The 26,268-nt window shown below is 40.4% G+C and overlaps 1 protein-coding gene across 2 annotated transcripts in view; it reads left to right on the top strand.

The window, feature by feature from the left end:
* The window catches only part of LOC144668069 (protein TANC2-like), a 923,845-nt gene that overhangs the window by 556,719 nt on the left and 340,858 nt on the right, over positions 1 to 26,268 (top strand). For both annotated transcript variants that reach the window (XM_078529835.1, XM_078529836.1), the window contains one exon: positions 16,286 to 16,434. In XM_078529835.1, coding sequence (XP_078385961.1) covers positions 16,286 to 16,434 — 149 coding nt within the window. The remainder of the gene's footprint in view (positions 1 to 16,285; positions 16,435 to 26,268) is intronic.

Below are 26,268 nucleotides of genomic sequence, written 5' to 3' on the forward strand. Positions count from 1 at the left end.
CTACATCACATGGACTGCAGTGGTTCAAGAAGGCAGCTCACCACCACCACCTTCTTGAGAGCAAATAGAGATGGGCTGGCTTTTTCAGCGATGCCTACATTCTACAAGGGAAAAAAAACTAATGCTGGAAAAGGCGAAATCCACACCTGAAGTCTTTTGAACTGTCCTCATCAATGGCACTGTTACTTCACTGCTGACTACAAAATACAGGCTGATCTGATTTAAAGTTTTTTGCTTGAGGAAAAATGTTGGTGAAGACACCCGAGAATCCCACATCTTCTTTTCATACAGTGGATAAGTCAAGACGTTGGGAAGAGCACCCAAACTTCTCCAACAACTCATCTACCTGACTCTCCAAGCAACATATCCATTGCACATAGGATTTATCAGCCATCTCTGAACCCATTGATCTGGAGTGGAAGCAAGTCATCCTCAGTCCCGAGGGACATCCTAAGTAGGTGAAGAATGGCATGGGATCTTGAAATCTGATCCTTGTTTGCTTGACAGTTTTTTCTCTATCGCATCCTTACAGTTCTTTCTAATTTCTGTCCCTTCCTCATCCTCGAGTCATGACCTTGCTGACTCTGCCAATCACAGAATCAGAATCACAGTGCAGAAGAGGCCCTTCGGCCCATCGAGTCTGCACCGACATGTGAGAAACACCTGATCTACCTACCTAATCCCATTTACCAGCACTTGGCCCATAACTTTGAATGTTATGATGTGCCAAGTGCTCATCCAGGTACTTTTTAAGGATGTGAGGCAACACGCCTCCACCACCCTCCCAGGCAGTGCATTCCAGACTGTCACCACCCTCTGGGTAAAAAATGTTTTCCTCACATCCCCCTTAAACCTCCTGCCCCTCACCTTGAACTTATGCCCCCTTGTGACTGACCCTTCAACTAAGGGGAACAGCTGCTCCCTATCCACCCTATCCATGCCCCTCATAATCTTGTACACCTCGATCAGGTCGCCCCTCAGTTTTCTCTGCTCCAACGAAAACAACCCAAGTCTATCCAACCTCTCTTCATACCTTAAATTTTTCATCCCAGGCAACATCCTGGTGAATCTCCTCTCAACTCCTCCAGTGCAATCACATCCTTCCTATAATGCGGTGACCAGAACTGCACACAGTACTCCAGCTGTGGCCTCATCAAGGTTCTATACAACTCAAACATGACCTCCCTACTTTTGTAATCTATGCCTCGATTGATAAAGGCAAGTGTCCCATATGCCTTTTTCACAACCCCACTAACGTGCCCCTCTGCCTTCAGAGATCTATGGACACACACACCAAGGTCCCTTTGTTCCCCAATCATCAGATTGATTCAAAATTTCAACTAAACCTTTGAGCATGCACAAAGCTTGCGCCCATAGATTGCTTTACAATATCCATGGGCTCTGATGGTTGTTAAATTATGTTACATTTTGAAATGTTCTATGAAATTAGGTTCAGTGTTCATATGTTTCAAAGATAGCTAAAATGGTGGGAATCTGAAGCTGGCATTAAATTTTATTCTGTAAAATTACATTTCTTGCATTTATTAAATTCTCTAATTTGCATCAGGTGCCAACACAGTTAGTGGCAGGTTTGAAACCACAGTGGTGTAAATATAAGTTTAGCTGAATTTGCTGATTTGATGTGGAGCTTAACCAGTTTAGCAGGGAGTTTATACTTAATGGCAGTTAACTGGAAATTTAAGTTTACAAACACATTTAGAAACACATTGAATTTTCTGATTATATGAAGATATATTGGCAAATGAAAATCCATAGTATAAAAAGTCAAATGATTAGAAATATACATTAGAATCTGTTGAATATGTTGAGTAAACAACAAGGGAGTGCTTACATTTAATGTGTTCAATCTGGTATTGAGAGAATGCTTCTGGCTAAGGTGCAGTGATTATCTCAATGATCTGGGCAAAATGTTCCTTTGTGTATTAATTTTCTAAAAACTAAAATCCATATGGATAATGATAAAACTTTAAACAAGCCATCTGGATGGCTGTTTAAATAAAGCATCAGGAATGATGAGACCCCAAGCTTAGTTGAGCAAAAATATGTTTCTGTATTTAGTTTGGAAAAGTTGCAAAAATGGGCATCAAACCAACTACCTCATGGGGTACTTTTGTAAATAAATTTAAACCAAAATGGAGAGCTTGTCAAATACTTAGTTGGTGAAGACATATAACTGAGGAATACTGACTGGAAGGTCACAAGTTCAATACCTGCTCTGTGCTGCTTTAAATCAACTCAGCTAAGGTCATGGCTGGGGTGCTACAATTGGTTCCCTTGGGTTAGGGAGGTTAAATCTGCCACTGCTCCAATTCCTAATTGCCAACTAGCTGGTGTAGAATGTGTGTATATGTGGGATGAGGGCAGGATTTGATTTGGCTGTGATTTCTCCTCTGCGCCAAGCATGGTCCTGGTTTACTTGTATAAAGAAAAGGCACTTGAATGAGCGTGGTGGCTGACTGGCAGCTATAAGGTACAAAACAAAACAACCCTGTCCACGTTAGCACTAATTTTTCAATGTCATGATGTGGGAATTGGAACTATCAATTTCGTTTGATAGAAGTGTTGATTAGAAATTTTGTTTCCAGTTGATTCTTAGAGAGAGTTAAGTCTATGATTTGTGTGTGTATGTGTGTCTGTAACTATTAATAGATAAAAAAAAGTGGCTTCTGTGCTTTGTCCTCGCTATGAGGAACACATGACTCCTGCCCAAAAAGAACACAGTGTTCAGTGACTGGTATCTCATTTTATAAGGCATTGTGAAGTGAAAAGGTATTAGAAAATATCATTTTGACATGCTACAGATGTTCCCTATGATTTGTTCATTGTGCTGACTGACTCTACCACAGTAATGCAAAAGTTTTTATCTGTAACCCAAGGACATGATCAAGTAAATATGACTTGTTTTAGGCAAACAACTCCAAATGTGTCTTTAGGATTGCAGGCACCACCGTACAGCAACATCAAAATGGTGTTTGACTTCTGAAACTTTCAGAGCAGACAGCGTAAAGTGTACTTTTTTTTATCATTTAGGCCTCCCTCATAGAAGTGAAATTTAGCTTAAATTATTCCAGTGAAACCATGTATTGATACTATACTGAGGCAGTGCCATATGTGGGTTGCCTCAGGCACCAGTACCTGCTCTTGTTTGCTTTCCACCAGCTAAACTAGTATTTCCCCATTTCTTGAGTTATACTCTTGTTATCAAATGACACGTCTTAAATCTATTCACAAGATCAGGCTCGATTAAATAATCACTGCGGCCTTCACAAATGTATTAAAATGGCCAGTCTATGTTTTACTTTTCAGGTTCGATGGCAAAATCTGGGTTAGTTTCTGGTGATGAGCATCAAGAGTAGACATTTCCCTGTTTCATTCATTTACCAGACCTAATAACTCTCTTTGATACGACAGTCCTATGAATAAAACAAGGAAAAATTAAGTAAAAAACACCATCAACCTGTCTGTCAACCCACCCCATTTTTCTTAAAACAGTGACTTCATTGTGAACCATAATGCAGGAATAGGTCTAGAAAATAGAAAATTTGTGATACAAAATTGAAATGTTAGGAAGAAGCAACTAATCTTTGGAATTCTCCATCTTAGAGGGCTGTGAATGCGCTATCATGGAATTTATTTAAGGCTGGGATAGGCAGGTTTTTCATGTCTCAGAATCAAGAGATATGGGGAGTGGGTGGGAAAGTGGAGATGAAGCCCAAGATCAGTCATGATCAGAAAATGCTGGAAAAACTCAGCAGGTCTAACAGCATCTGTGGAGAGGAAAAAAAACACGAGTTAACGTTTCAAGTCTGTATGACTCTTCTTCAGAGCTAAAGAGAAGTAAAATATATATACTGTTTAAGGGTGGTGGAGCAGGTGAAGCTGGATAGAAGACCAGTGATAGGTGGAGGCAAAGGAGAGATTGCCAGAGATGTCATGAACGAAAGGACAAAGGGGTGTTAATGGTAGTGGTGCTGGCTAAAGAAGGTGCTGATGGTGGCATTAAAGTCAGAAAACAGAATGTGGCAATAGCAGAACAAGTGTAAGCACTCTGGAAAGAACAACATGAACAAGTGACAGCTGGCCCTTGTGGGGCTGGGATGGGGAGAGGGGAAAAGATTGAAAATAGGATAAAAGGTGCTCCTGCTGCACCCCCTCTTAAACAGTATAAATTTCATCACATTTTGCTTCTCTTTAGTTCTGAAGAAGAGTCATACGGACTCGAAATGTTAACTCTTTTTTTTCTCTCCACAGATGCTGTTAGACCTGCTGAGTTTTTCCAGCATTTTCTGTATTTGTTTCAGATTTCCAGCATCCACAGTATTTTGTTTTTAATAGTCATGATCATGTTGAATGACGTAGCAGGCTCGATGGGCTGGATGGTCTATTCCTACTCCTATTCTTAGTTCTTAAGGATTTGCAATTATAAATTGCCTTTCCCAACAACAGGACATTCCAAAGTACTTTGCAGCCAATGAAGTACTTCTGATGTGTAGTCACTGTTGTAATGGAGGAAATGTGGCAGCCAGTTTGTATGCAGCAAGCTCTCTCAAACAGTAATGTGATAATGACCAGATAATCTGTTTTTGTGATGTTGATTAAGGGATAAATAGTGGCATACCCAGACTGCCGCACTGCAGTGTCAGCCTTGATTATTGTTCTCAATATCTGAAATGGGACATGACACCACAACCTTCTGTCTCAGAGCCAAGCATGCTACCAACTGAGGCATGGCTATCACTGATTTTGTCCTCGCTGCTGGTGTTACAGAATATCCTCAACTGGGCACATAATTCAAAATGTTAACCAAAATCAAAACAAATTAACTGCCTCCAAAATTAGGGCAGTTCATTGATCACAACTTCTGCCACAGGTTTTAAATACTGTACAAAGTACAATCACCTGTTCCTCATCACTGGGCACAAAGGATGCAAGAAATACTCTGGCCGAAGTGCAACACTATTTCCTGCTGCATTTGCTTCAGATTCTCCAAATGCCACTGTTTGTAAGGCGTAACTCAAAGTATGTTCGGTACTATAGCAAATCAAGCAATGGAAAACAGGAGTTACTGATGTGTAACTACTGATTACTCTGAATTGGTGATGCCGATCAATATCCAGCACCAGTTGGTGCTCTGGCTGCACCAATATATTATCATTTGGAGCAGAGCTTCAGATCTCATATCCTATACATCAACAATACTTCATCTCGGAAACATTACCTGTCTCCATCCCTATCCCACTGCCACTGAACCCATCCTTTGGTTACATCGTGATTACCACTCAGACATTCTCCTGGCTGACCTTCCCAGTTTCCACTTTTAAATTCTACTCACCCATTATTTCTTTCCCCACTGGCTCTCTCTGAAAGCTTTATTCCAGAGGAACTTAAAATTGAGTGCGGAGTGTGAAAAAGTGAAAAATAGCCTTACTTAGGTTACAAAATAAATGCTCTATTTTTGGTGGAAAAGTCAAATTTTGTCTCCTTCAGTAAAGATTTGTGTATTTGAAAGGGTTTGACTGCAGGCTTATTGATGAATTTGTAACATTTTTCAACTTCCAAATAAAAGCAATTCAGTTTTTACTTCAGAAAATGTAACAAGCTGAGGGCTTTGATCGATCTTGGTTTAACAATGTGTTGAATTTTGAAAGCTTCTGAGGCATACAAAATTTAGTTGTCATCACTGGTATTTTGGTTGTTAGCAAACATATTTATTCTAATTAATAATGGTTGAGAGAGACATAGTGAAGAATAAAAATTAAGTACTTGGGTAAAGGAATGTATGGAAATGAAAGTCGCTCATAGACTGTTTTTGCAGAATAATGACCAGAGTTGTGAACCATTTTTCTGAAACATTTAGTAAAAATTCCAGAATACCGTTTAATTAAAATGGAAAATGACTAAGCAGTCACCATCTAATTTACTGGGAGCTATATGTCTAACAACCCTATTGTTATTAATTAGCATATCCTTTGATTTGCTGTTAGCAGTGCTATGGAAGATTTGCTATTATATATCAGTAAAAATACATAAGCACTCAGCTCCACATAGGTGATACATCTGTTGGGCGAATAAAAACTGAAAATTACCAACAATATCCATACACGTAGATCCACTCTTAGAACCTGATTTATTCCAGCTATTGCACATTTTAGAAGTTCACACACCCTCATTTACAAGAATGGCAATTCAGGCTTTCAAATTTTATCCTTTGGTATTTTAACTCTTCCAGCATAGCGTCCAAGTGTATTTTGAACTCCACCGTCTGGCCTATTGCAGGCACATCGTTTCTTTGTGTGAATAATTTTTTTCTGCTATATGAATTTATGTTTCACCATTTTCCTGTTGCTGACCTTACTTACTTGCCTAATTTTAATCTTCTGTACAGGATTTGCTGTGTCTTATTGTTTCAATAGTTTAACTACTTTTGTGCTGCTCAATCTTGACTTTCTTACCCTGAAGTTATGGAGATTAAATTATCTTGAGTTGTCCTCACGGCTCATTCCTTTTAAATTTTGCAGCATTTTTGTTGTTGTACTCTGCTCCTCCTCCAGTGCTTGTCCATTCGTTTGGTGACATGGTGACTGGAACTACGTACAGAGTCTTCCTGGTGTGATTTTATCTATGAATGGTTATTTTAAAGAATAACCCGGTATATTTTTATTCTGCTGCACTAGCTACATCTCCACCATAGTATGAGGTTTTATTTCTAAAATTGCTTCCCACATTCAGTCTACAAAGACTTCCCAGTACCTTTCTTAGCTTCCCTGTGCTAATTCTATTCCATGCCTTATGCACTCAACTTACATATTGTTTCTTTCATTAATTCACATTAGTATTTCTGCAATCACTCAGAATACCTCAGACTGAAGATAAGATTGTTTATATTTTGGGAAATATTTCACAGTTAACACAATTCCACCTAATTTGTTTTAATCAAATCCTGAACAATGAAAGGAAACTTTGAAAAACTGGTTACCTTCACATTTAGAAATAACTCGGAGCAATAGTGTTCATCACTATATATAGTTACAAAGGTTTCCTCTGTAGGAATTATTTTCCTTTTTTGTTTAGACATACATTTTTCCACATTTTGCTAAGCTCCTTTCTAGGTTCTTCCCATGTTCTGTGCTTTATTCTTTTCTAAAAAGAACAAAAAGGTTCCTTGGTTTCTGCTATTTCCCATCCCACCAATACGAGTGTAGCAGATAGTGAATAGTCACTCGGATGCATATTCTGTTTTCTTTTATTCATTCATGGAATGTCAACATCACTGGAAATGCCAGCAATTATTGCCCACCCCTAATTGTCCTTGATAAGTTGCTGCTGCCTTTAAAGTGGCTTCCTGGGTAATTTCAGAAGGCAGTTCAGAGTGAACCACATTGATATGTTTGGAGTCACATAGAGACCAGATGGGGCAAGGATGACAGATTTCCTTCCCTCAAGGAAAAGGGAACAGGATGAGGTTCTCTGACAATCTGGTGGTTTCATGCTCACCATTACTGATGCTAGTTTTTTTTTTCAGATTTATTTAAATAACTGAGTTTAAATTGCTCAGCTGCCACCGTGGTCTTGATAATCCAGTAGCATAATTAGTCAACTACTGTACCCCCATTTATTTTCTTCTCTCTCTGCCCCTGCCTCTTCTTTCTTGACTTGGTGCCTTCCCTCAACCAACTTGTCCAAGATCTGTAAATTACTATGTGGGGAGCTTTGGGATGTGAACTTTAATTTTCCCTCCACCACTACCTCCCATAATTGTGCAATATGCTGATATATTCTGTCTGTTCATAGTGGCTAGGCCAACCTTTTAACTTGACTAAATTATTTAACTAAACAGTAATGTAATTCAGCTTGAATGCAGTGGTACTGGTACTAGGACATAAAACACATTGTTCAAGGGAGTCACAGCGTACAACATGGTATGACATATCTGGAAAAAAGCTATTAATTTGAGCTGTGTCTTGTAAAACAGCTATTGTTATAGACAATGAGATAATAGGCATCGAGGCCTATAACAGCACATACCAGTAATTGTGAACCTGTTTTTGAACAGAAAAGCTTTTTTCTCTCAAATGTGCGCGACTCCAACTCACTGACGTCAATGCTGAGGTATATTAATTTTAATCTGTGTTATAGTACATGGTTTGGTTACTGCCTTAAGAGTAACCAGTCATCTTTGGCCTTCCTAAAAGCAGGGGACACACAATTTAAGTGGAACAAGTCACATCAATTATTCCATTGTGCCTTTCTTGCCTCTCCACCTCTTCACCTGCCTCCCACCCTCCCAAAAGAAGCATGCCCCACATTTGCATGATGGTTAGGTTCAGGGAATTTTTGACTTGCCTGCAGTGAGTTAGCAAGAACTGACTGAATTAAGGAGGGATCTGGATAGGTTTTTGTGTACTTGATGTCAGTTTGAAATTTTCTGGTAAACAAGCGTTAATCTATTAAGGAAATTGGTGTTTCCCAATAAAAACAAGTTGAGTACTGGCAGGCTAATTACTATGTAGTTTGCAAAAGCTGCAAAAAAAAAACCCAAGATTCTTGACAAAATCTAAAAATATAAGCATTTGAGTTTAATGGTGAATGTTTTTTGTTTATTCATTCTTGGGATTAGGAGTCACCAGCAAGGCTAGCATTTATTGCTGAGCACTAGTAAGTGATCTTGAGTGAATTCTCCTTCAACTTTTTGAGATGCCTTGGCGTCATATTAATACTTCTGAAATTATTGAATGTGCTGCTATACTTCGCTTGTTGTTTAAACTTGGTGCACTGCTTTTAAATCCCTGCTGCTTGCTTTTGAATGCTCACAACTGCGCATCCATGGCAGCCAGGGGAAAAAAAAACCCTCCAAAACAAACAAGTCGCATGGACTTATTTTCCTGCTGGAAATTCTAGCTAATGAGATTGTTCATAATGGGAGTGACAGCCCTGCAGGAGACTTCCCCTCCCTGATGTTCAAGGTACTTAACTCCCTTTGGTTTGAGCATTTGCTGCTGCAGCCGCCTGTTTAGAGGGATTTTACTTACCATTTCAGTATTTAAACATCTCCAGCTCTATTTGTTCTTACAAGTTTGTGGAAAATCATTTCATAATTGCTGTACTTGATCAGACAGGTAAGAATAGTAAAGTTGATTGTCCTGGCAGGATTATTAGCAAATGTGTCAGTGTTCTGAAGTACAGATTTTACTTAATTCTGTAAATATGAACATGCTGAAATGATGCCCTGGGTGTGTGAATTCTCTCTTCCACTTCTAGTCTGCATACTTGCCACCTTTGGTCAGGGGAGCAAGATACTGTCGAGTCATAGCCAACTGTGCTGTCAAAACAAATACCTGGCCAAATAGCAGGATCGTATTTTTTTTTCACTAGGAGAGGTGGAATTGGCTGTGTCTCTTGATCCTCTCTCTCGAGATGGAGCACTCCACCATTGCAGCTTGCAGATGGATTATTTCTAAATGCTTTGCAGCAGTATACAGTGATTTAGAATTTAAAGACTATATTACATTCCAAATGGGCCATTCAGGCCTATTGAATTAGCAATATATCCCTGCATTGGCTGAGAGTTGTAGGTGTGTCTTCACTGCTATGAAGGTCTCATCTAACTCGTAACTCAGTAGCACCATGGAGATGATGAGTCTCTCAGAGTCCTAAAAATGCACCAGTGATTCTTTGTCCCTGTTGAGACATACTTATAATTTAGCTGCTCTTGGTTAGTTTTACAGTAGATACTGTTGGCCTTTGGAAATGTTCATTAATAATGCTGACACTGCTGTAGCCAAAATATAATATATGAATCTGCAGTAAGGTTTAGATTTAGAATTTTATAGCACAGAAGGGTCCCATTTGGCCCATTGCGCAGGCAGCCACTCCCTAATAGAGCTATCTGTTTCAATCCACCCCCCTACCTTTTTCCCTTTGTATTACCTTTTTAAATTTTTTTTGAATATTTGTTCACTTTTTAAAAGTATGGTTCTTGCTCTAATAAACGTATGCTTTGAAAAAACGTCTTCCCTTCATTTTGTTTTGTTTTGAGATCTTAAATATATGCACTCTGGTTAGTGACTCACTGACTGATTTTTCCTTATTCATTCCTCACAATTTTGTATCACATCTTCTATTAATCTCTTTTTTTTATTCATTCAGGGGATGTGGGCATTTATTGCCCATCCCTAATTGCCCTTGTTCAGAGGGCATTTAAGAGTCAGCCACATAACTATGGGTCTGGAGTCACATGTAGGCCAGGTAAGGTAATGTCCTTTAATGAAGGACATTAGTGAACCAAATGTGTTTTTACAACAATCGACAATGGTTTCATGGTCATCATTAGACTTTCTTGCCGTGGCAGGATTTGAACTCGGATCCCCAGAGCATTACCCTGGGTCTGTGGAGTACTAGTCCAGCGACAATACCACTACACCATCGCCTCCCCTTAAATGAAAAGAGGCTGTGTTTCTCTTGTTACTCCTCATAACAATTGCCTCTCATTACTGATATTATCTTGGTAAACATCTTGGGCGGAATTTTGCCGTCGGTGAGCAGGGGGCGGGGCCCGCTCACCGATGCAGGATGACGTCCGGCGGAACCCCCAACATCATTCCACCCCATTTAAATCTTCAGGAAGGAGGGGGCGCAGCAAAATCAGCTGCGGGCCCGCTGACCTGTCAATGGCCAATTGAGGCCATTGACAGAATCATTTAAACAATTTAAGGACCTGCCCACCTTAAGGCTGGCGGGCAGGCCAGGAGCCCCAGTGGCAAATAGAAAAAACATGAAACCTCATCCACCGGCAGGATGAGGTTTCATGTAGGGTTTTAAAAAGTTTAATAAAGTTATAGTGTAAATTATGAACATGTCCCATCTCATGTGACATTGTCACATGAGAGGGGCATATTAGTGATTTTTTTTTCTATTTTTAATCTTTTTCAAAGTGGAAGCGATTTCCCTGAGGCTGCACTTAGCCCCAGGGAGATGTGCGCTCTTTTGTGCACATGCGCGAAAGAGCACGCACTCGCTTTTGGGGAATCCCCCCACCCGCACAGGAAGCGCATTGCCTTAATTGGCCCGCCCACGTAAGATGGCGGCGGGGCCCGCTTCTCCAGCGGGGATCGGCTCCCCGCCCGCCGGAGATTGGGTCGGGCCCACCTGACAGGCAGAAAATTCTGCCCCTTGTGTTCTCTCCATAAGGGCTGCACAAAAAAATCAAAGTTTCAATTAAATAACTGAATGAACAGATACAACGAGAAACTTCAAATCCAGGAATCTGAAAATAAATGCAGAAAATGTTGGAAATACAAAATAAAAAACAAATTTATGTTTCAAGCGAAGATTCTTCATGAAAAATGTCTCCAGCCAAACTCTGGTTATTTCCGTTCAGATGTTGGTGGACTTTTTGTATTAGCAGAATTTTCATTTAATATTTTAATTGTAATCAGATTTCTGCAGATTCCATACTTGAGTTTTGAAACTTTTATTTGTGTTACTATGCCTGTAGAGACCGATAACGTTTAAAAAAGATATTTGACTTCCAGTGACCAACTGAAAAGATAACACAAGATTTCAGGTTTTAAGACCTTTACTGTAATAAACAAACTAAAACGAACATTGTCTAAGCTTTATTCAGTAGGCAATTTATACTCAAAACTACAGAAAGATCCCCCAATTAACTTTTAAAATGACTGAAAATCTCCCTTCACAGTTATACAAAATCTGTTCCTTAAGTGGACACTTCGTTCTCCAGGAATCAGCTATAAAGTTATTATCACCTCCCTATAGCTTGTTTCCTTTTCCAACCGGATAACTTTTAATCCCCAAACTGACTTTCATAGTAGAGGTTACCCTGGAGATTCCTACCCCTAGCCAAAGCCAGGCAAATCTTCCAGCCATGTTTATATCTTCATGAAATTGGCCTCTTCAGTCCATCAAAGGGGCCAATCATCTGCCATTCTTCCCCCTTCCAAACATCACAAATCAGACAACATTCCATGTAATCTGCTGTCAGATGTCCATTTCTGTAACTTCCACCAGGTGCTGGGAGGCACATAAGACAAGATTAGAAGAATTTTGAGTGGGGAATGTGTGGGACAGAATAACAGCAAAAATAAACCAACACTTTCTTCTGCCTCTGCACTAGTTCGTGCATCTGTTCCATCTCTTCCTTTCTGCTGTTGAAGCTTCAGCCCATGCCTTTATCACCTCAATGGTGTAATTCTCAAATGCCCTTCTATTTAGGCTCCAGCATTAATTCTTCAAACTTAAAACCTCTCAAAATACCATGGGCTGCATCCTTGCTCACACTAGGTTCCACACTTCAATAACTCCAGCCTCTTGCAAGCTGAGCTGGCTCCCTTTGCCCCTGACTGGCCAATTTCAAAATTCCTGTTTTCAGACTTCTTCATGGACTTGCCCTTTTCTACCTTTCCGATGTTCTGCTTTCACACATCCTCAGGCACATTCCCCTATTATCATTTGGTCTCTGTTTATTCAGCCACTATACTCCTATTCTCTGGAATTTTGTTACCCTATGAATTGCCATCTATTTCAAAATTTTCCTCCAACAATATTTTTAGTCCCATCTAGCCTCTTCATTCCTCTCCCTTTTAGTCCATGTTAAGTGTCTGCCACTTAGAATCAAGTGATTACATGGAATGTATAGTACAGAAATAGATCTTTCGACTGAGCCAGTCCCTTCTGGTGTTTATGTCTAGCCGTCTCCTATCCTACCTCATCCAACTCTATCAGCATAACCTTCTGCTCCATTCTTTCTCAAGCTTACCTGGCTCCCTCTTAAGTGCATCAATACTATTCACCTCAGCTACTATCTGGGGTTGTAAGTTCCACATTCTCAGCACACTCTAGGTAAAAGATTTTCTTGTGAATTCCCTTTTTGATTTCTTGGTGACTATTTTATATTGATGGCCTCCAGTTTGCTCTTCCCCACAAGTAGAAGTACTTCCTTTGTGTCCAATCTATCAAACCTTTCATAACTTTAAAGGTCTCTGTAATGTCACTCCTTATTGTTCTCTTTTCAAGAGAATAGTGACCCAGCTTCTGTTTCCTTTCCTGATAGGTACAACCACACAGTTCTGGTATCAACCTTGTAAATGTTTTTTGCATCCTCAGCAGAGCCACTGTGTCCTTTTCTATAATATGGCAAAAGAGACCACATTTTATCCCCCTGTTTCTAGACATTTTGATCATCTTGCACTTTAACACTGTATAAATGGAAGCTGTAACATATAAAATTATGAGGCTTATAAATGTGTTATGTTTTCGGACTATGTCTTTCATTTAGGGTCAAATAAAGGCAGTCATGTGACCTGTTCTGAAGTCTGCTTGTCAACATCGCTGGGTGCATTGACTGTTACAGATCAAAGGGAGGTCTGGGTTGTATTACTGAGAAGGTGGTGTAAGGTGTTCACTCTTGGAGACAGTGCACCAGCATCTGTGTTTACAGTGGTCAGGTTGGTGGTCTCCAAAGCCTCAGGAAGGTGTTAAGAATTTCAGTTTGTAAACAGTTATATTTTGAACTGTTCATTTGATTCCAGGATCGGAAAGAGTTGGGGTCTAAAGAATAGCTAATTAGCATTTCTACCTGGATACATGGCCTATGTAATCCCCATTGTAATGGAGATGAGTTTTGAAAGGAAAGAGTGCAGAGGAAACCATTGTCAATTTGAGCTACAAGCTTCCCTAAAATGAATATCATAGACAAAGTTAGTCTATTAGGATCTGGGGGAGAGAGAGAGAGCAGCTGAAGGTCCAAAGTGTCCAGAGTTCACTGCACAGGAATGCAGGTGGGAGCTCATGCTCTGATTGACAAGGCAAAGCCTGGAAGGATTTGAAATGAGATTGCAAGATTTTTGCCTAGCTTGCGCCAGAGGGAGAATTGCCAGGAAAAGCCATCACCATGAAAGACAGTTCTGCAGTTAAAAGTTACCAGACCGGGAAAGGAAAGAAACAGAAGTAAATCCTTGGGAGCAAAGCATCTCTTTGGACTGTGTCCAGGAAAATTGTGTGACTGCTTAAGGGACAGTGTAAAATATATATGTGAAGTGGGTTATCAGTTATGTTAAAAATAAAAAGGGAAAGTTCTGTCCTGTAGTTTGAAGTATAAGTTGCCTAAAAAAAAGTGTTTAGTCATAGTGCTTTTAGTGTGTTACAGTAAATGTCTTAAATCATGAAATGTTAGTGTGCCATCCTTTCAGCTATCAACTGGAAGTTTGGATTTTTTTTTAAGAGTTCGGTCTCCAGCGGGATTGTAACAGAGAACTCTAGGAGGTGCTATGGAATGCCTCTTGTCATCCTTTTGTCTGTTTTCCATCCTATTCCCCTTCTCCCATCCCTCTGCAGACATGATATAACCTCGTTTAAGGGGGGGTGGGATAGATAGAGCTGGATAGAGGGCCAGTGATAGGTGGAGACTGCCAAAAGATGTCATAGACAGAAGGACAAAGAGGTGTTGACAGTGGTGATATTGGCGAAACGTTAACTGTATTCCTCTCCGCAGATGCTGTCAAACCTGCTGAGTTTTTCCAGGTATTTTTATTTTTGTTTTTGTTTTGGATTTCCAGCATCTGCAGTTTTTTGCTTTTATGATATAACCTCTGCTCATTATGGTTCAGATTGGAAACTAAATAAATTGGGTCCCAGGTATTTATTCATCCCTTGCTTCATGGCCCTGCATTAGTGCTGTGACACTCAATGGCAGTGTGTTCCCTCAGATGTTTTTTCAACACTGACATTGATTTGCTGGTGCATCACAAATTTCAATTTGAAAGTGGTAATAGCACACATTAATTTAAAACGGTTCCTGTTTTGACTGCAATACAAGGTACAGCTGTATATGTCAGGCATGTATGCATTTTGTAAAGCATCAAGGAATTTGAGGATCAGTCTCTGCAAATATCCTCCCTGCAACCACATGCAAACTCTGCAGCATCTGTTAAACTACGTGTAACTATATATGCTTAGGGTAATATGCCTCGGAAGGCTGGGCACTACGTGAAGTCTAAACAATAGTCAACCTTATCAAGGCTTTTCTCAAATTATAGCAAATACTCTCTTTTCTAATGGCATAAAACAGCTCTGTAGACTTTTAAACAAGAATTTCTTTTGTCATGAAGAAAGTGCATTTTGTAGAGTGTAGAGGAACATGTATGAAACTATTTTTCCCACTTATTTCCCTTTATCTTATCATGGACAGGGATACAGTTACAGTCTCTGCATCTTGTACAATACCTAAAAAGACCAGCCAGTGGCAAGGTGGAAATGCTACACAGCTGCAACTAAGCATTTATTCTGTATTAATCCAAGAATGCTGTAAGCGTGTTTGCTGGTGAAGGCTTCAGCTCGTTCAGATATAAGATCACTAGGAGTTGTTTGTTTAGTTTATAGTATTTCTTGACAATGTCCAAAAGTAGTTATATTATTGAAGCCTTATTAATTTATTACCTCTATATTACCTATTTTAATTATGTGCATCTATATTCGTTCTCCCCTATATACCTTTGAATAGCTCAAATTACCAATGAGGAAGAATCACAGAAGCTCTGCCCTGTTTGTGTGTTTCATGTCCAATTTATATTCCGTATATGCAGTAAGCTATTTAACGCCACCCTTAAGCTTATTTTCTTTAGTTACTGGAGGAAAATAGTGCCATTTGTAGGAACTTGTGTGGTTGTTTGCTATGGTATTTACCTGTAGAACAATACTCAACTTCGGAGTAATTAGTTAAATTGTGCGCTTTGGCATGGTTCTGGCATAAGAGGAAGCCGAATGTGAATGCAAGTTTGTATTTTTGACTGGAACTTTCATTAAGTTATCATATAATCTTCTAACTGTACCTGTTACATTGTATTAAAAAGGTGTGGAGCATGCTTTGTATTGTATTAATTTTATATTTTGAACATTCTTGATGTGCAGTGCAGGCAGTCACAGATCTGTTAATGTACTTATGTGATCACATATACCCATTTCAATATCTATGGGGTAGGGGACAGGGGAGGGTGTGAATGTTGCATCTTGTTTTGTACAAAACAACTTTAAAAAAATATGTTTAATCATTCAGAGAAATATGAACTGAAATTAAACACAATTCCCTGCTTTGCTGTTGTAGAGATAGTTCAACGTTTTCTCAGTAAATTTTAGCCATATAAATACAGGACCAGTGTGTTAATGTATTGTGAAACATATCACCCAACTTTTCTTTCTTATGCATAAGATCACTTCTTCAATTGATTTATTTTCTACCTTTTCTGCGCAGGTGACACAGAACAGGAACTGGGACCCCCACCATCTGTGGATGAGGCTGCAAATACACTCATGACACGACTAGGCTTTCTGCTGGGAGATAAAGCCTCAGAGGTACAGACAAGCACAGAATACAGCATGGAGGAACAGGATGAAAATCAGGTATGAATCTGTTTAGGAACAAAATTTAAATGTGATATGGTTTGTGATATTATACACAGGATACCTACGGCGGGATTTTCCACAGCTGCCCGCCGCCGGGATCTTCCGGTCCCGCCGCAAGTCAATGGACCTCTGGCTGGGGCGTCGCCTCGCCCGCGAATGATCCCGCCCGTGACGGGGCCAGAAAATCCCAGCCCTGGACTGAGTTAGCATTGTTAGAGATACTGTATCATATTTAGTATGCTAGTGGATTGTGATAATGCTGTTAGAATGCATTCCAGACAAAGGTGAAGCGCTTCATAACTTTCCCCTTCCCCATAACAATGTAGTGGTCATGTTTTTATTTAGAAAGAGACTGGTTGGAACATGGAATACCCTAGCAGCAACAGCAGTGAAAGTAGGATCAAAAAAGCTTATAACAGGGAATTGAATAAATACTTTGAGGGAAAAAATGTAGTTGTTAAAGGGGGGAGGGCAAGGGAATTGGACTGAGAGCGAGTGCAAGTGTGATGGGACAAGTGGTCTGTGTGCTATAAAATTTTGATATTATGCAGCTTTCTGATTAAGTAAACAATCGATATTGCTAAGAACCCCTTGCAAATTTTGAGCACAAACCTCTGTCTTAGCTCCGTCTAAATTAGAGCAATTGATAAAAACAAAAAAACTACTGCGGATGCTGGAAATCCAAAACAAAAACAGAATTAGTTTTAGAATTTAGAATTAGTAAACAGCAACAGTTCTGTTGAAGGGTCGTGAGGACTCGAAACGTCGACTCTTTTCTTCTCCACCGATGCTGCCAGACCTGCTGAGTTTTTCCAGGTAATTCTGTTTTTGTTTTAGAGCAATTGATTTTCCCCATAATTTGGACATATAATTACTGTTACATTTTTAATTATCTGCAAATCTGGAGATGGATTACTCTCCACTTGGCTGGCTGGATGGAACTCCCACTCAAAACACTTGCCACTCAGACAAGGCAGTCGGCTTAATCGGCACCTCATCCACCGCCATAAGCATCCATCCCCTCTATCACCTGTGTAATGTGGCCGCAGCCGTGTGCTATTTACAGGATGCACTGAACTTACTAAGGCTTCTTCGGCAGCACCTCCCAAAGCTATGACCTCCACTACCTGGAAGGAAAAGGACAACATGCATGGGAACACCGAGTTCTCAAAATTGCCCTCCAAGTCACACAGCTACCTGCCTTAGAGACATATCGCCGTTCCTTCATAGTTTTTTTAAAAATTCATTCTCGGGACGTGGGCTTTGCTGGCTGGGCCAGCATTTATTGCCCATTCCTAGTTGCGCTTGAGAAGGTAGTGATGAGCTGCCTTCTTGAACCGCTAAAGTCGATGTGGTGTACACCCACAGTGCTGTTAGGAAGGGAGTTCCAGGATTTTGACCCAGCGACAGTGAAGGAACAGCGATATATTCCAAGTCAGGGTGGTGAGTGACTTGGAGGTGGTGGTGTTCCCATCTATCTGTTGCCCCTGTCCTTCTAGATGGTACTGGCTGTGGGTTTGGAACGTGCTGTCTACGGCGCCTTGGTGAATTCCTGCAGTGCATCTTGCACATGGTACACACTGCTGCTACTGTGCGTCAGTGGTGGAGGGAGTGAATGTTTGAGGATGTGTTACCAATCAAGTGGGCTGCTTTGTCCTGGATGATGTAAAGCTTCTTGAGTATTGTGGAAGCTGCATTCATCCAAGCAAGTGGAGAGTATCCCAACACATTCCTGACTTGTGCCTTGTAGATGGTGGACAGGCTTTGGGGAGTCAGGTGGTGAGTTACTCGTCACAGGATTCCTAGCCTCCGACCTGCCCTTGTTGCCACAGTATTTATATGGCTAGTCCAGTTCAGTTTCTGGTCAGTGGTAGCCCCCAGTTGATAGTGGGGGATTCAGTGATGGTAAAGCCATTGAACATCAAGCGATGTTGGAGATGGTCATTGCCTGGCACTTGTGTGGCACAAATGTTACTAGCCGCTTGTCAGCCCAAGCCTGGATATTGTCCAGATCTTGCTGCACTTGGACATAGGCTCTGAGGAATGGAAATGCATTAAAGTGGCAAGAGTGGTTCAAAGGATGTGGGCGTCGCTGGCTAGGCCAGCATTTATTGCCCATCCCTAATTGCCCTTGTTCCGAGGGCATTTAAGAACCAACCACATTGGAGTCACATGAAGACCAGACCAGGTGAGGACGGCAGATTTCCTTCCCTCAGGATATTAGTGAACCAGATGGGTTTTTACAACAATCGACAGTTGATTTTTATTATAATTCGAACCCGGGTCCCCAGAGCATTACCCTGGGTCTCTGGATTACTAGTCCAGCAACAATACCATTACACCATTGCCTTCCCTAGGCTGGCATGGGAGTTGTTGGGGTGAGGGGTGAGGTTTAGGAGGCCTGAGAGCTGGAATACCACGTTGGAGAACTGAGGTGGGCCTTCTTACTGACCCACTTCCATACCCACACTTCTCACACAATCCAGCGTGGCTTGCTAACTGCAAACAAAAATGGTGTGTGCAGCCACATATGGGTTGGGTTTGCGGTTTGTAAGCTGCAAAAGTGTGTAGGCCGGGTTTTCCCGAGGCGAGATGAGGACTCAACCCCATGTCTCTTATATATTTACAGTAATTTCTCCTGCTTACTGTTTTACCACCTTGTGTAGGGATTGTACTTAAGATATTGGTTGTTTTGAAGATAGATTCTTTTCAACCTTGGAGTTGTGTTAAGGATATACTTCATTACCGTTATAAATCCTCTGTGCTGTCATTTTGCAGTTGATGTAGTATACACCAGTGCAGTACTATAAACCACATGAATCCTGTTCCTGAAACCTCATTAGCAGAAACCAACTTACCCTAATAAAATTCAAAAGCAGGCATTCCTGAATCTCAAGACTCAGATCAATACTAGCTGTTGCAAAAAACCTGGAATGGAGAATTACATCACTACAATTACTGTATATCATTTTACATATCCCTGTGAGTATTGTTCCACTGTTTACGCTGCTACTAGTTTTTTTCTGTTTGTTTTTTTGAAGGCTGCAGTAGCAATTAAAGCTTCACTTTGCATTCAGTTGTAATTGTTTTTTGGTCCCTTCCAGTTTCTTCTGAATCTATCTAAATGAAATTGATAATATAGGCATATAAACAGCAAAAGGGTGGTAAAAGTAGCAGTGGGGCCTATTAGGGACCAAAAAGGGAATTTATGCATGGAGGCTGGGGGCATCCCTGAGGTATTAAATGAATACTTGCACCTGTCTTTACCCAAGATAGAAGATGTTGTCCAGGCCATGGTGAATGAGGAAGTAATTCAGACACTTGAAGAGTTTAAATTGATGAGGAGGTATTGGATAGGCTGTCTGTACTTAAAGTTGATAAGGCCGGATGAGATGCAATCAAGGATACTGAGGGAAGTGGGAGTGGAAATTGTAGAGGCACTGGCTCTAATTTGTGCTACTAGTCAGTGCTACTAATATGGTGTTAAATAGAGAAATTTGGAATAATGACCCAGGGGCAATGAAGGGACAGGGACACAAGTCCAATTCTAGATGGTGTGTAACTTGGATGAAGGTGATTGTGTACCACAATCATGCATTTTGGGAAGTGGAGTAATTGTATTACCATCACCAAAGAAAGAAAGAGATTACATTTATATAGTGCCTTTCACTACCCACAACGTTCCAAAATGCTTCAATCAATGGAGCACTTTAGAAATACAGTCAATGCTGTAAAAAGGGAAATGCAAGAGCCAATATGTGCAAATCCAGACTCTGCAATGAGATAATGAGCAGATAATCTGTTTAATGATGTTGGTTGAAGGATAAAAATTGGTAAGATACTGGGGAAAACTGCCCTGTGCTTCTTTGAAAAGTTCCATTGGATCTTTTACATTAAGCTGAAATGTGCCAATCCTATTCCTCTACTGCACTGAAGTGTTAGCCAAGATTATGTGCTTAAGTCTCTGGAGAGGGCCCCCATATCTTGGAACCCTCTGAAACTCCGATTTAAAGTCAGAGGCATTGGATGGTTCCAACTCTCACTGAGCAGAATAGTTACCCAGGAAAAGTTAGAAGGATTAAAATCAGTTCCAACTCCTGGATAACTACACTACTCACCTCCCTCCCCCACTGGATCCCAATTCCCCCTCACTTCCTGAACACCTGACTACCCTCACCACCCTATGAATACCCCCTTGACCTCCCCCCCCCCCCCCCCACACCCTCAACCACTTGCCTTACACACTTACCTTCTCTCCTAGTTTGTCAAAGTGGCTGGGACGTTTAAACCTACTGGAATGCGACAGCAAGTGCTGTGAGCAAGAAATATGCAGCTCTAGACGAAGGTGAATAAGAAGGAGCAGAGTGCCAATCCAACACTGATTGACATTCCTTGGAAGATTCAGCACATAATTGTTACACAGCCGTTTTGGAACTTGAATAGTTCTCAATTCAGCAGAGGTCCAGTTTAAAAAGTATAGTAAAACCATTTAGGTGACCATCCAAACCTGAAGTAAACCATAACGATTTGGAAAGTTTTGATTTTAACTTTGTAAGCAGCCTGGTTACATTGTCTACATAAGCCTGTTTGGATTCCAGATTCTACATCATGAATTGCATCGTGCAACCAGAAGTGAAGCCAAAATCAATCAAGATTTTGAGTTCCAAAAGGCAATCCTAAGTTAATGTTGTTTTGTCTGATGTTAGACCAAGAATCGATTTGCATAACCATTTAGTCAGTGTTGGAGGGATGGATGGAGGCTTTGGCTTTGTGCAACGCTTGCTTGCCCTGAAGGCACTTTGCCATGATCCCAGCTGATGGTAACACTGGACAACTCAGATCCCAGTGTGAAACCTGGCTTGGTAGATCCTAACTTTTTCTTTGAAACCATGGAGGTCAGTTACTGAGCACATACATAAGTGTCTGCCGGTATACTGTTAACACAAAGAATAAATGCATGTATACAAACAGGGCTCCAGACTTCCTGGCACCCAGCTCACAAAAACCTCTAAATGAAACTAAAACCAAATGCCACCTTTCTTAACACCCAAATACAAAATAACTTAAACGTAAAGCCATACAATATCTTCATTTGAGACGTCCTCAGGTGCAGGTTACCGTGCATAGCTGACTGTGAATTATGTATTTTGTTTATTTGCTCATGGAATGTTTGCGTCGTTGGCTAGGCCAGCTTTTATTGCCAATCCTTAATTGGCCTTGAGAAGGCGGTGGTGAGCTGCCTTCTTGAATCGCTGCAGTATGGGGACTAACTGAATGGTGGGGGGAGTGAATTTTTATGGATGGGGAAAGGGGAGCCAATCAAGCAGGCTGCTTTGTCCTGAATGTCAAGCTTCTTCAATGTTATTGGAGTTGCACTCATCCAGGCAAGTGGAGAGTATTCCATCACACTCCTGACTTGTGCCTTGTAGATGGTGGACACGCTTTGGGGAGTCTGTTGATCACTCCTTCCATCACTTCACTGATGATCGAGAGTAGACTGATAGGGTTGGATTTGTCCTGCATTTTGTGTACAGAACATACCTGGGCCGTTATTCTATATAAAATGTAAACTATTTTCCTCAATGTATTTAGTACTTATTGTAACAAAAAATATTAATTATATATAGATAAACCAGATCTCCATACTGTGCTGCAAAGTAAACACCTGTAAGGCACTGATGTGCTGTATTAAGCAGTAAAGGGCTTTACTCTAAATATACTGGTGAACTAGGAATATGGAACTTATTTGAACATTGATTTTGTTAAACTGAGTTTATTCTGGTTATTTGAACTGCATTATAGGACACAGAAGGTTTTTATCTTTGTCATGAGGCTATTAATGAATATAATATTTTGGAAAATATCTTTCTTTTAAAATAGAGGTTTAGTCTGCAGGTGTATCTTAATTGGATTAAAGCCAGCTAGTTTGGGTGCTTTGATATGTACTAGTTTTGATATGTAAGGGAGATAGTGTGTATTTGCATTTTTTGAATGGAACATTCAAGAAGTGGGGTGAAAACTTGACGCCTTTCTAGCAGATACCAAGCCATATGTTTATATTACTAATAAAATTGGAAGTATGAAAGGAGTTTCATTGCTAAAAGGTGAAGTTCAAAGAGGCTGTTGATACAATGAAAATTAACGTTCAATGGGGCTGATAGGTATAACTTGAGTAGTTTTCGGGTGTGCAGGCAGAGGCAATGTAAGGTCAAAAGGCAGCTGCAAGCCTCCAACTGGCTCCACTGTGAAAATAACCTCATTTTGAATTTGTAAGGTGAAAATGCTTTGCCTGGTGTTTGGTTAAGTCTATGGGTTGCTGTTGCCTTAATGGAGATTAGTTTGGGAATTTGTTAAAAGTTATGATAGTAGTAGTTTGTAGCCATGTATATATATTTTAACCTGTGTGAATTAATAAAATATTTCATTTAGTTTAATGTAAAGCCTCGAGAACTAGTGGTCTGATTCCTGAGTTTAGAGTCGTATCTCAAACATAACATTTAAATTATTGGTTATGACAGTTGTTTAAAATTTCCTGCTGGGATTTTGAAAAATAACTCCGCCTTACCAACTGCGTTGGTCATAACAGTCTTGCAGTTTAATCAAAACAGAAACAGAAATACCTGGAAAAACTCAGCAGGTCTGGCAGCATCGGCGGAGGAGAGCACAGTTGACGTTTCGAGTCCTCATGACCCTTCAACAGAACTAAGTAAAAATAGGAAAGGGGTGAAATATAAGCTTATATTTCCATGTCCTGCAATACTTCTTTCATTTCTTTCCCCTCCTTCCCAGAACTGCAGTAAGGTTCCCTTTGTCCTCACTTCCCACGCCACCAGCCACCATATTCAAAGGATCATCCTCTGCCATTTTCACCACCTCCAGCATGATGGCGCCACCAAACACACCTTCCCCTCCCTTCCTCTGTCAGTATTCCGAAGGGATTGTTCCTTCCACGACATCCTGGTGCACTCCCCTATCACCCTCAACATCATGTCCCCTTCCCGTGGCACCTTTCCATACAATCACAGGAGGTGTAACATCTGCCCTTTTATCTCCTCTCTCCTCACCATCCAAGGCCTCAAACACTTCTTCCAGGTGAAGCTGCAATTTACTTGTACTTTTTTCAATTTAGTTTCACAGAATTGTTACAGCACCATTTGGCCTGTTGCGTCCATGCTGGCTCTTTAAATAAACAATGCACCGACTGCCATTTCCCCGCCTTCTCCCCATAACCTTGCACATTCTTCCTTTTCAAATAATCCAATTTCTCTTGAATGTCTTGAATGAACCCTGCCTCCACCACATGCTCAAGCAGCACATTCCAGATCTTAACCACTCGCTGCATGAGTGAGTTTCTCTTCATGTCGATGTATTGCTTCTTTTGCCGATGAATTCACTGCTCACAATGCAGTCTCCTCTACACTGGGGAGACCAAATGCAGCAAATGCTTCTGGTTGCTTGCCATTTCAATTCACCACCTTTCTCTCGGCTTTCTGCAGTGTGCCGGTGAAGCTCAATACAAGTTTGAGGAACAGCACTTCATCTTCCAATTAGGCACTTTACAGCCTTCTGGACTCAACATTGAGTTCAACAATTTCAGACCATGAACTCTGTCCCCCATTTTGATTCTGTTCTTTTGCCATGTGTTGGTCTGAACCTTGTCTTTCATGGTTTTCCTTTCTGGCAGAGCTGCTCATTGTTTTGCCATTATAACTCACTCTGGGCGAATGCTTTGTCTCCCTGCTACAACCGTTCACCATTCCCATTGCCTTTTGTTCCATGATATCTTTGTAATTTAATCTCTACTGTCGTCTATGCTATCCTTCATCTTCCCTTTTGTTCTCTTCCCCCCTGCCACTTTCAACGGCATTAAACCCATCACATTTCTATCTTCTTTCAATTCTGAAGAAGTGTCATATTCGACTTGAAACGTTAACTGTTCCTCTGTCCACAGATGCTGCCAGACCTGCTTAGTATTTCCAGCACTTGCAGTTTTTATTCCATGTTTAATTAGCTTTGGTTTCTTTGACTTTCCAGCAAACCCTCTGGGTAGCTATGGCAAAAATATCCACAACTGCTGCTGATGACGTGTCCTGTTAGAATGAGAGCTTGATAGTTTTCCCAATCAACAATAATTAGCCTCCATATTAGAAACTGAAAATCAGCATTCAAATAAAATGAATGTACACATAGCATGTCAGTACCTTTTTGTAATACCAGGGCACATCAAGTACATGGTGCATGCTGTTAGCCATCGCCTGTCTAAGCATGGCTAACTGTTTTCAGGAAGGTGGTTAACAGTCCACAGTTGAAAAGACATGCATTTAATAGAAAATAGATGTGAAACAATTCCATAGGCTGTGATACGGCTTCAGATGAAGTTGAACTGCTTAAGGTATGGTAAAAGCAAAGTACTGCGGATCTTAAGGTGTGGTATTGTCTATGCTGTCACCTGAGCTCCCCACAGTGGCAGCTTTTTAACTTACTCATGGTCCATTATCATTTTAATAGGAAAACAATGGGTCATGTCAAATATAAATATCAGGGAAGCAGGATGATTTGCAATAATAAAGCAGGAATCATACTCCTAGGGCAGAAACTGTAGTACTGCGTTTCACATCAGACATCTCTGTCAAAAATGAGATCTGCTGAAAATCTAAGAGCAGCAGGAGGCTTTTGCTATAATTGAGTGTTTGACAGTTTGCCAAATAGTGCATTATAATGAAGTCGCTGAGGTGCACATTGTGATGAGAGTCCCACTGATTAACTACAAATGCAGTAGAAAATGCTTGAGCCAATGTGCCTCTGTTCTTTTGTAGAATGCTCACTGGGTTTTCTTTCATTTTAGTTTGTGACACATTCACACCACTATATCAGTCCTGTACGCCATTAGGATTTGCTTTTATTTATTTATCAAAAGATTAACCTTTGCATTAGCACACACCAAAAATGTATTCTTCGTTCTATAGAATGAGCTGCTTCTAGAACTGCTTATCAATTCCATTAAATGGCTGAGAAGCCTAACTATAGTTAGAATGAATTTTCTGGTGAGTTTCATAATGGAGTAAAGAACTGACAGCTGATTTATTAGTTCAGGATCTTCCCTAATTTACCAGCATTAAACAATTTGGGCCGTTCATTATAACCATTGGCAGACAGGATGAGAGAAAATGTGAGTTTACTTAACTAGTTTGCCTCAAAACTTATTACTTTATATCTCTTGACCTGTCATAAAGGGGTGTATTTTTGTGCATTGTTTCCCACTTTCTTTCCCAAACAAATGAGTTCCCCTATACCAGGATTATGCTGATGTAGCTTGAAGCAGTTTGTTCTCAAGTGATGTTTGTAGAAGCCGGTGGGTAGGAAGCCTGGTCAGTGTGTAAGCAAGAGAATAGCAATTGGCCCAAGGAGTTCTAAAGAGAGGTGTCTGGACGGAAGGAGCAGTAACAAGTAAATGTCATCAAAACTTGTATTAAATCGTTCCATTTATTGTAGGCTTTGCATGTTATACCATTAACTGAGAAAGAGTACATTGAGGTAATACAGAGGTTGCTGACATCCTGTACTTGTAAATGCCTGGAAAGAGATTTATGGCTTTGGATGTAACTAAAGCCATTCTTAAAATAACAGATGTTTAAGAAATAACAGGAGCCAAGTAATGGACAATATCATTTCAAGATCAACTGAGGCTGAATGGATGTTACATCTGTTACTCTGTGTAGTAAGGAAATGGTTTGTGTTATTTTAAGGCTCTATTTTCATTGTTTGTGTTTTTGTATAAAAGTTACTCACACTGTGGGTCAAGTAAAATTTTACTGAGGTTTGGCCTGTGTG

This window comes from Cetorhinus maximus, chromosome 25 (genome assembly GCF_964194155.1).
Source record: "Cetorhinus maximus chromosome 25, sCetMax3.hap1.1, whole genome shotgun sequence".
NCBI lineage: Eukaryota > Metazoa > Chordata > Chondrichthyes > Lamniformes > Cetorhinidae > Cetorhinus > Cetorhinus maximus.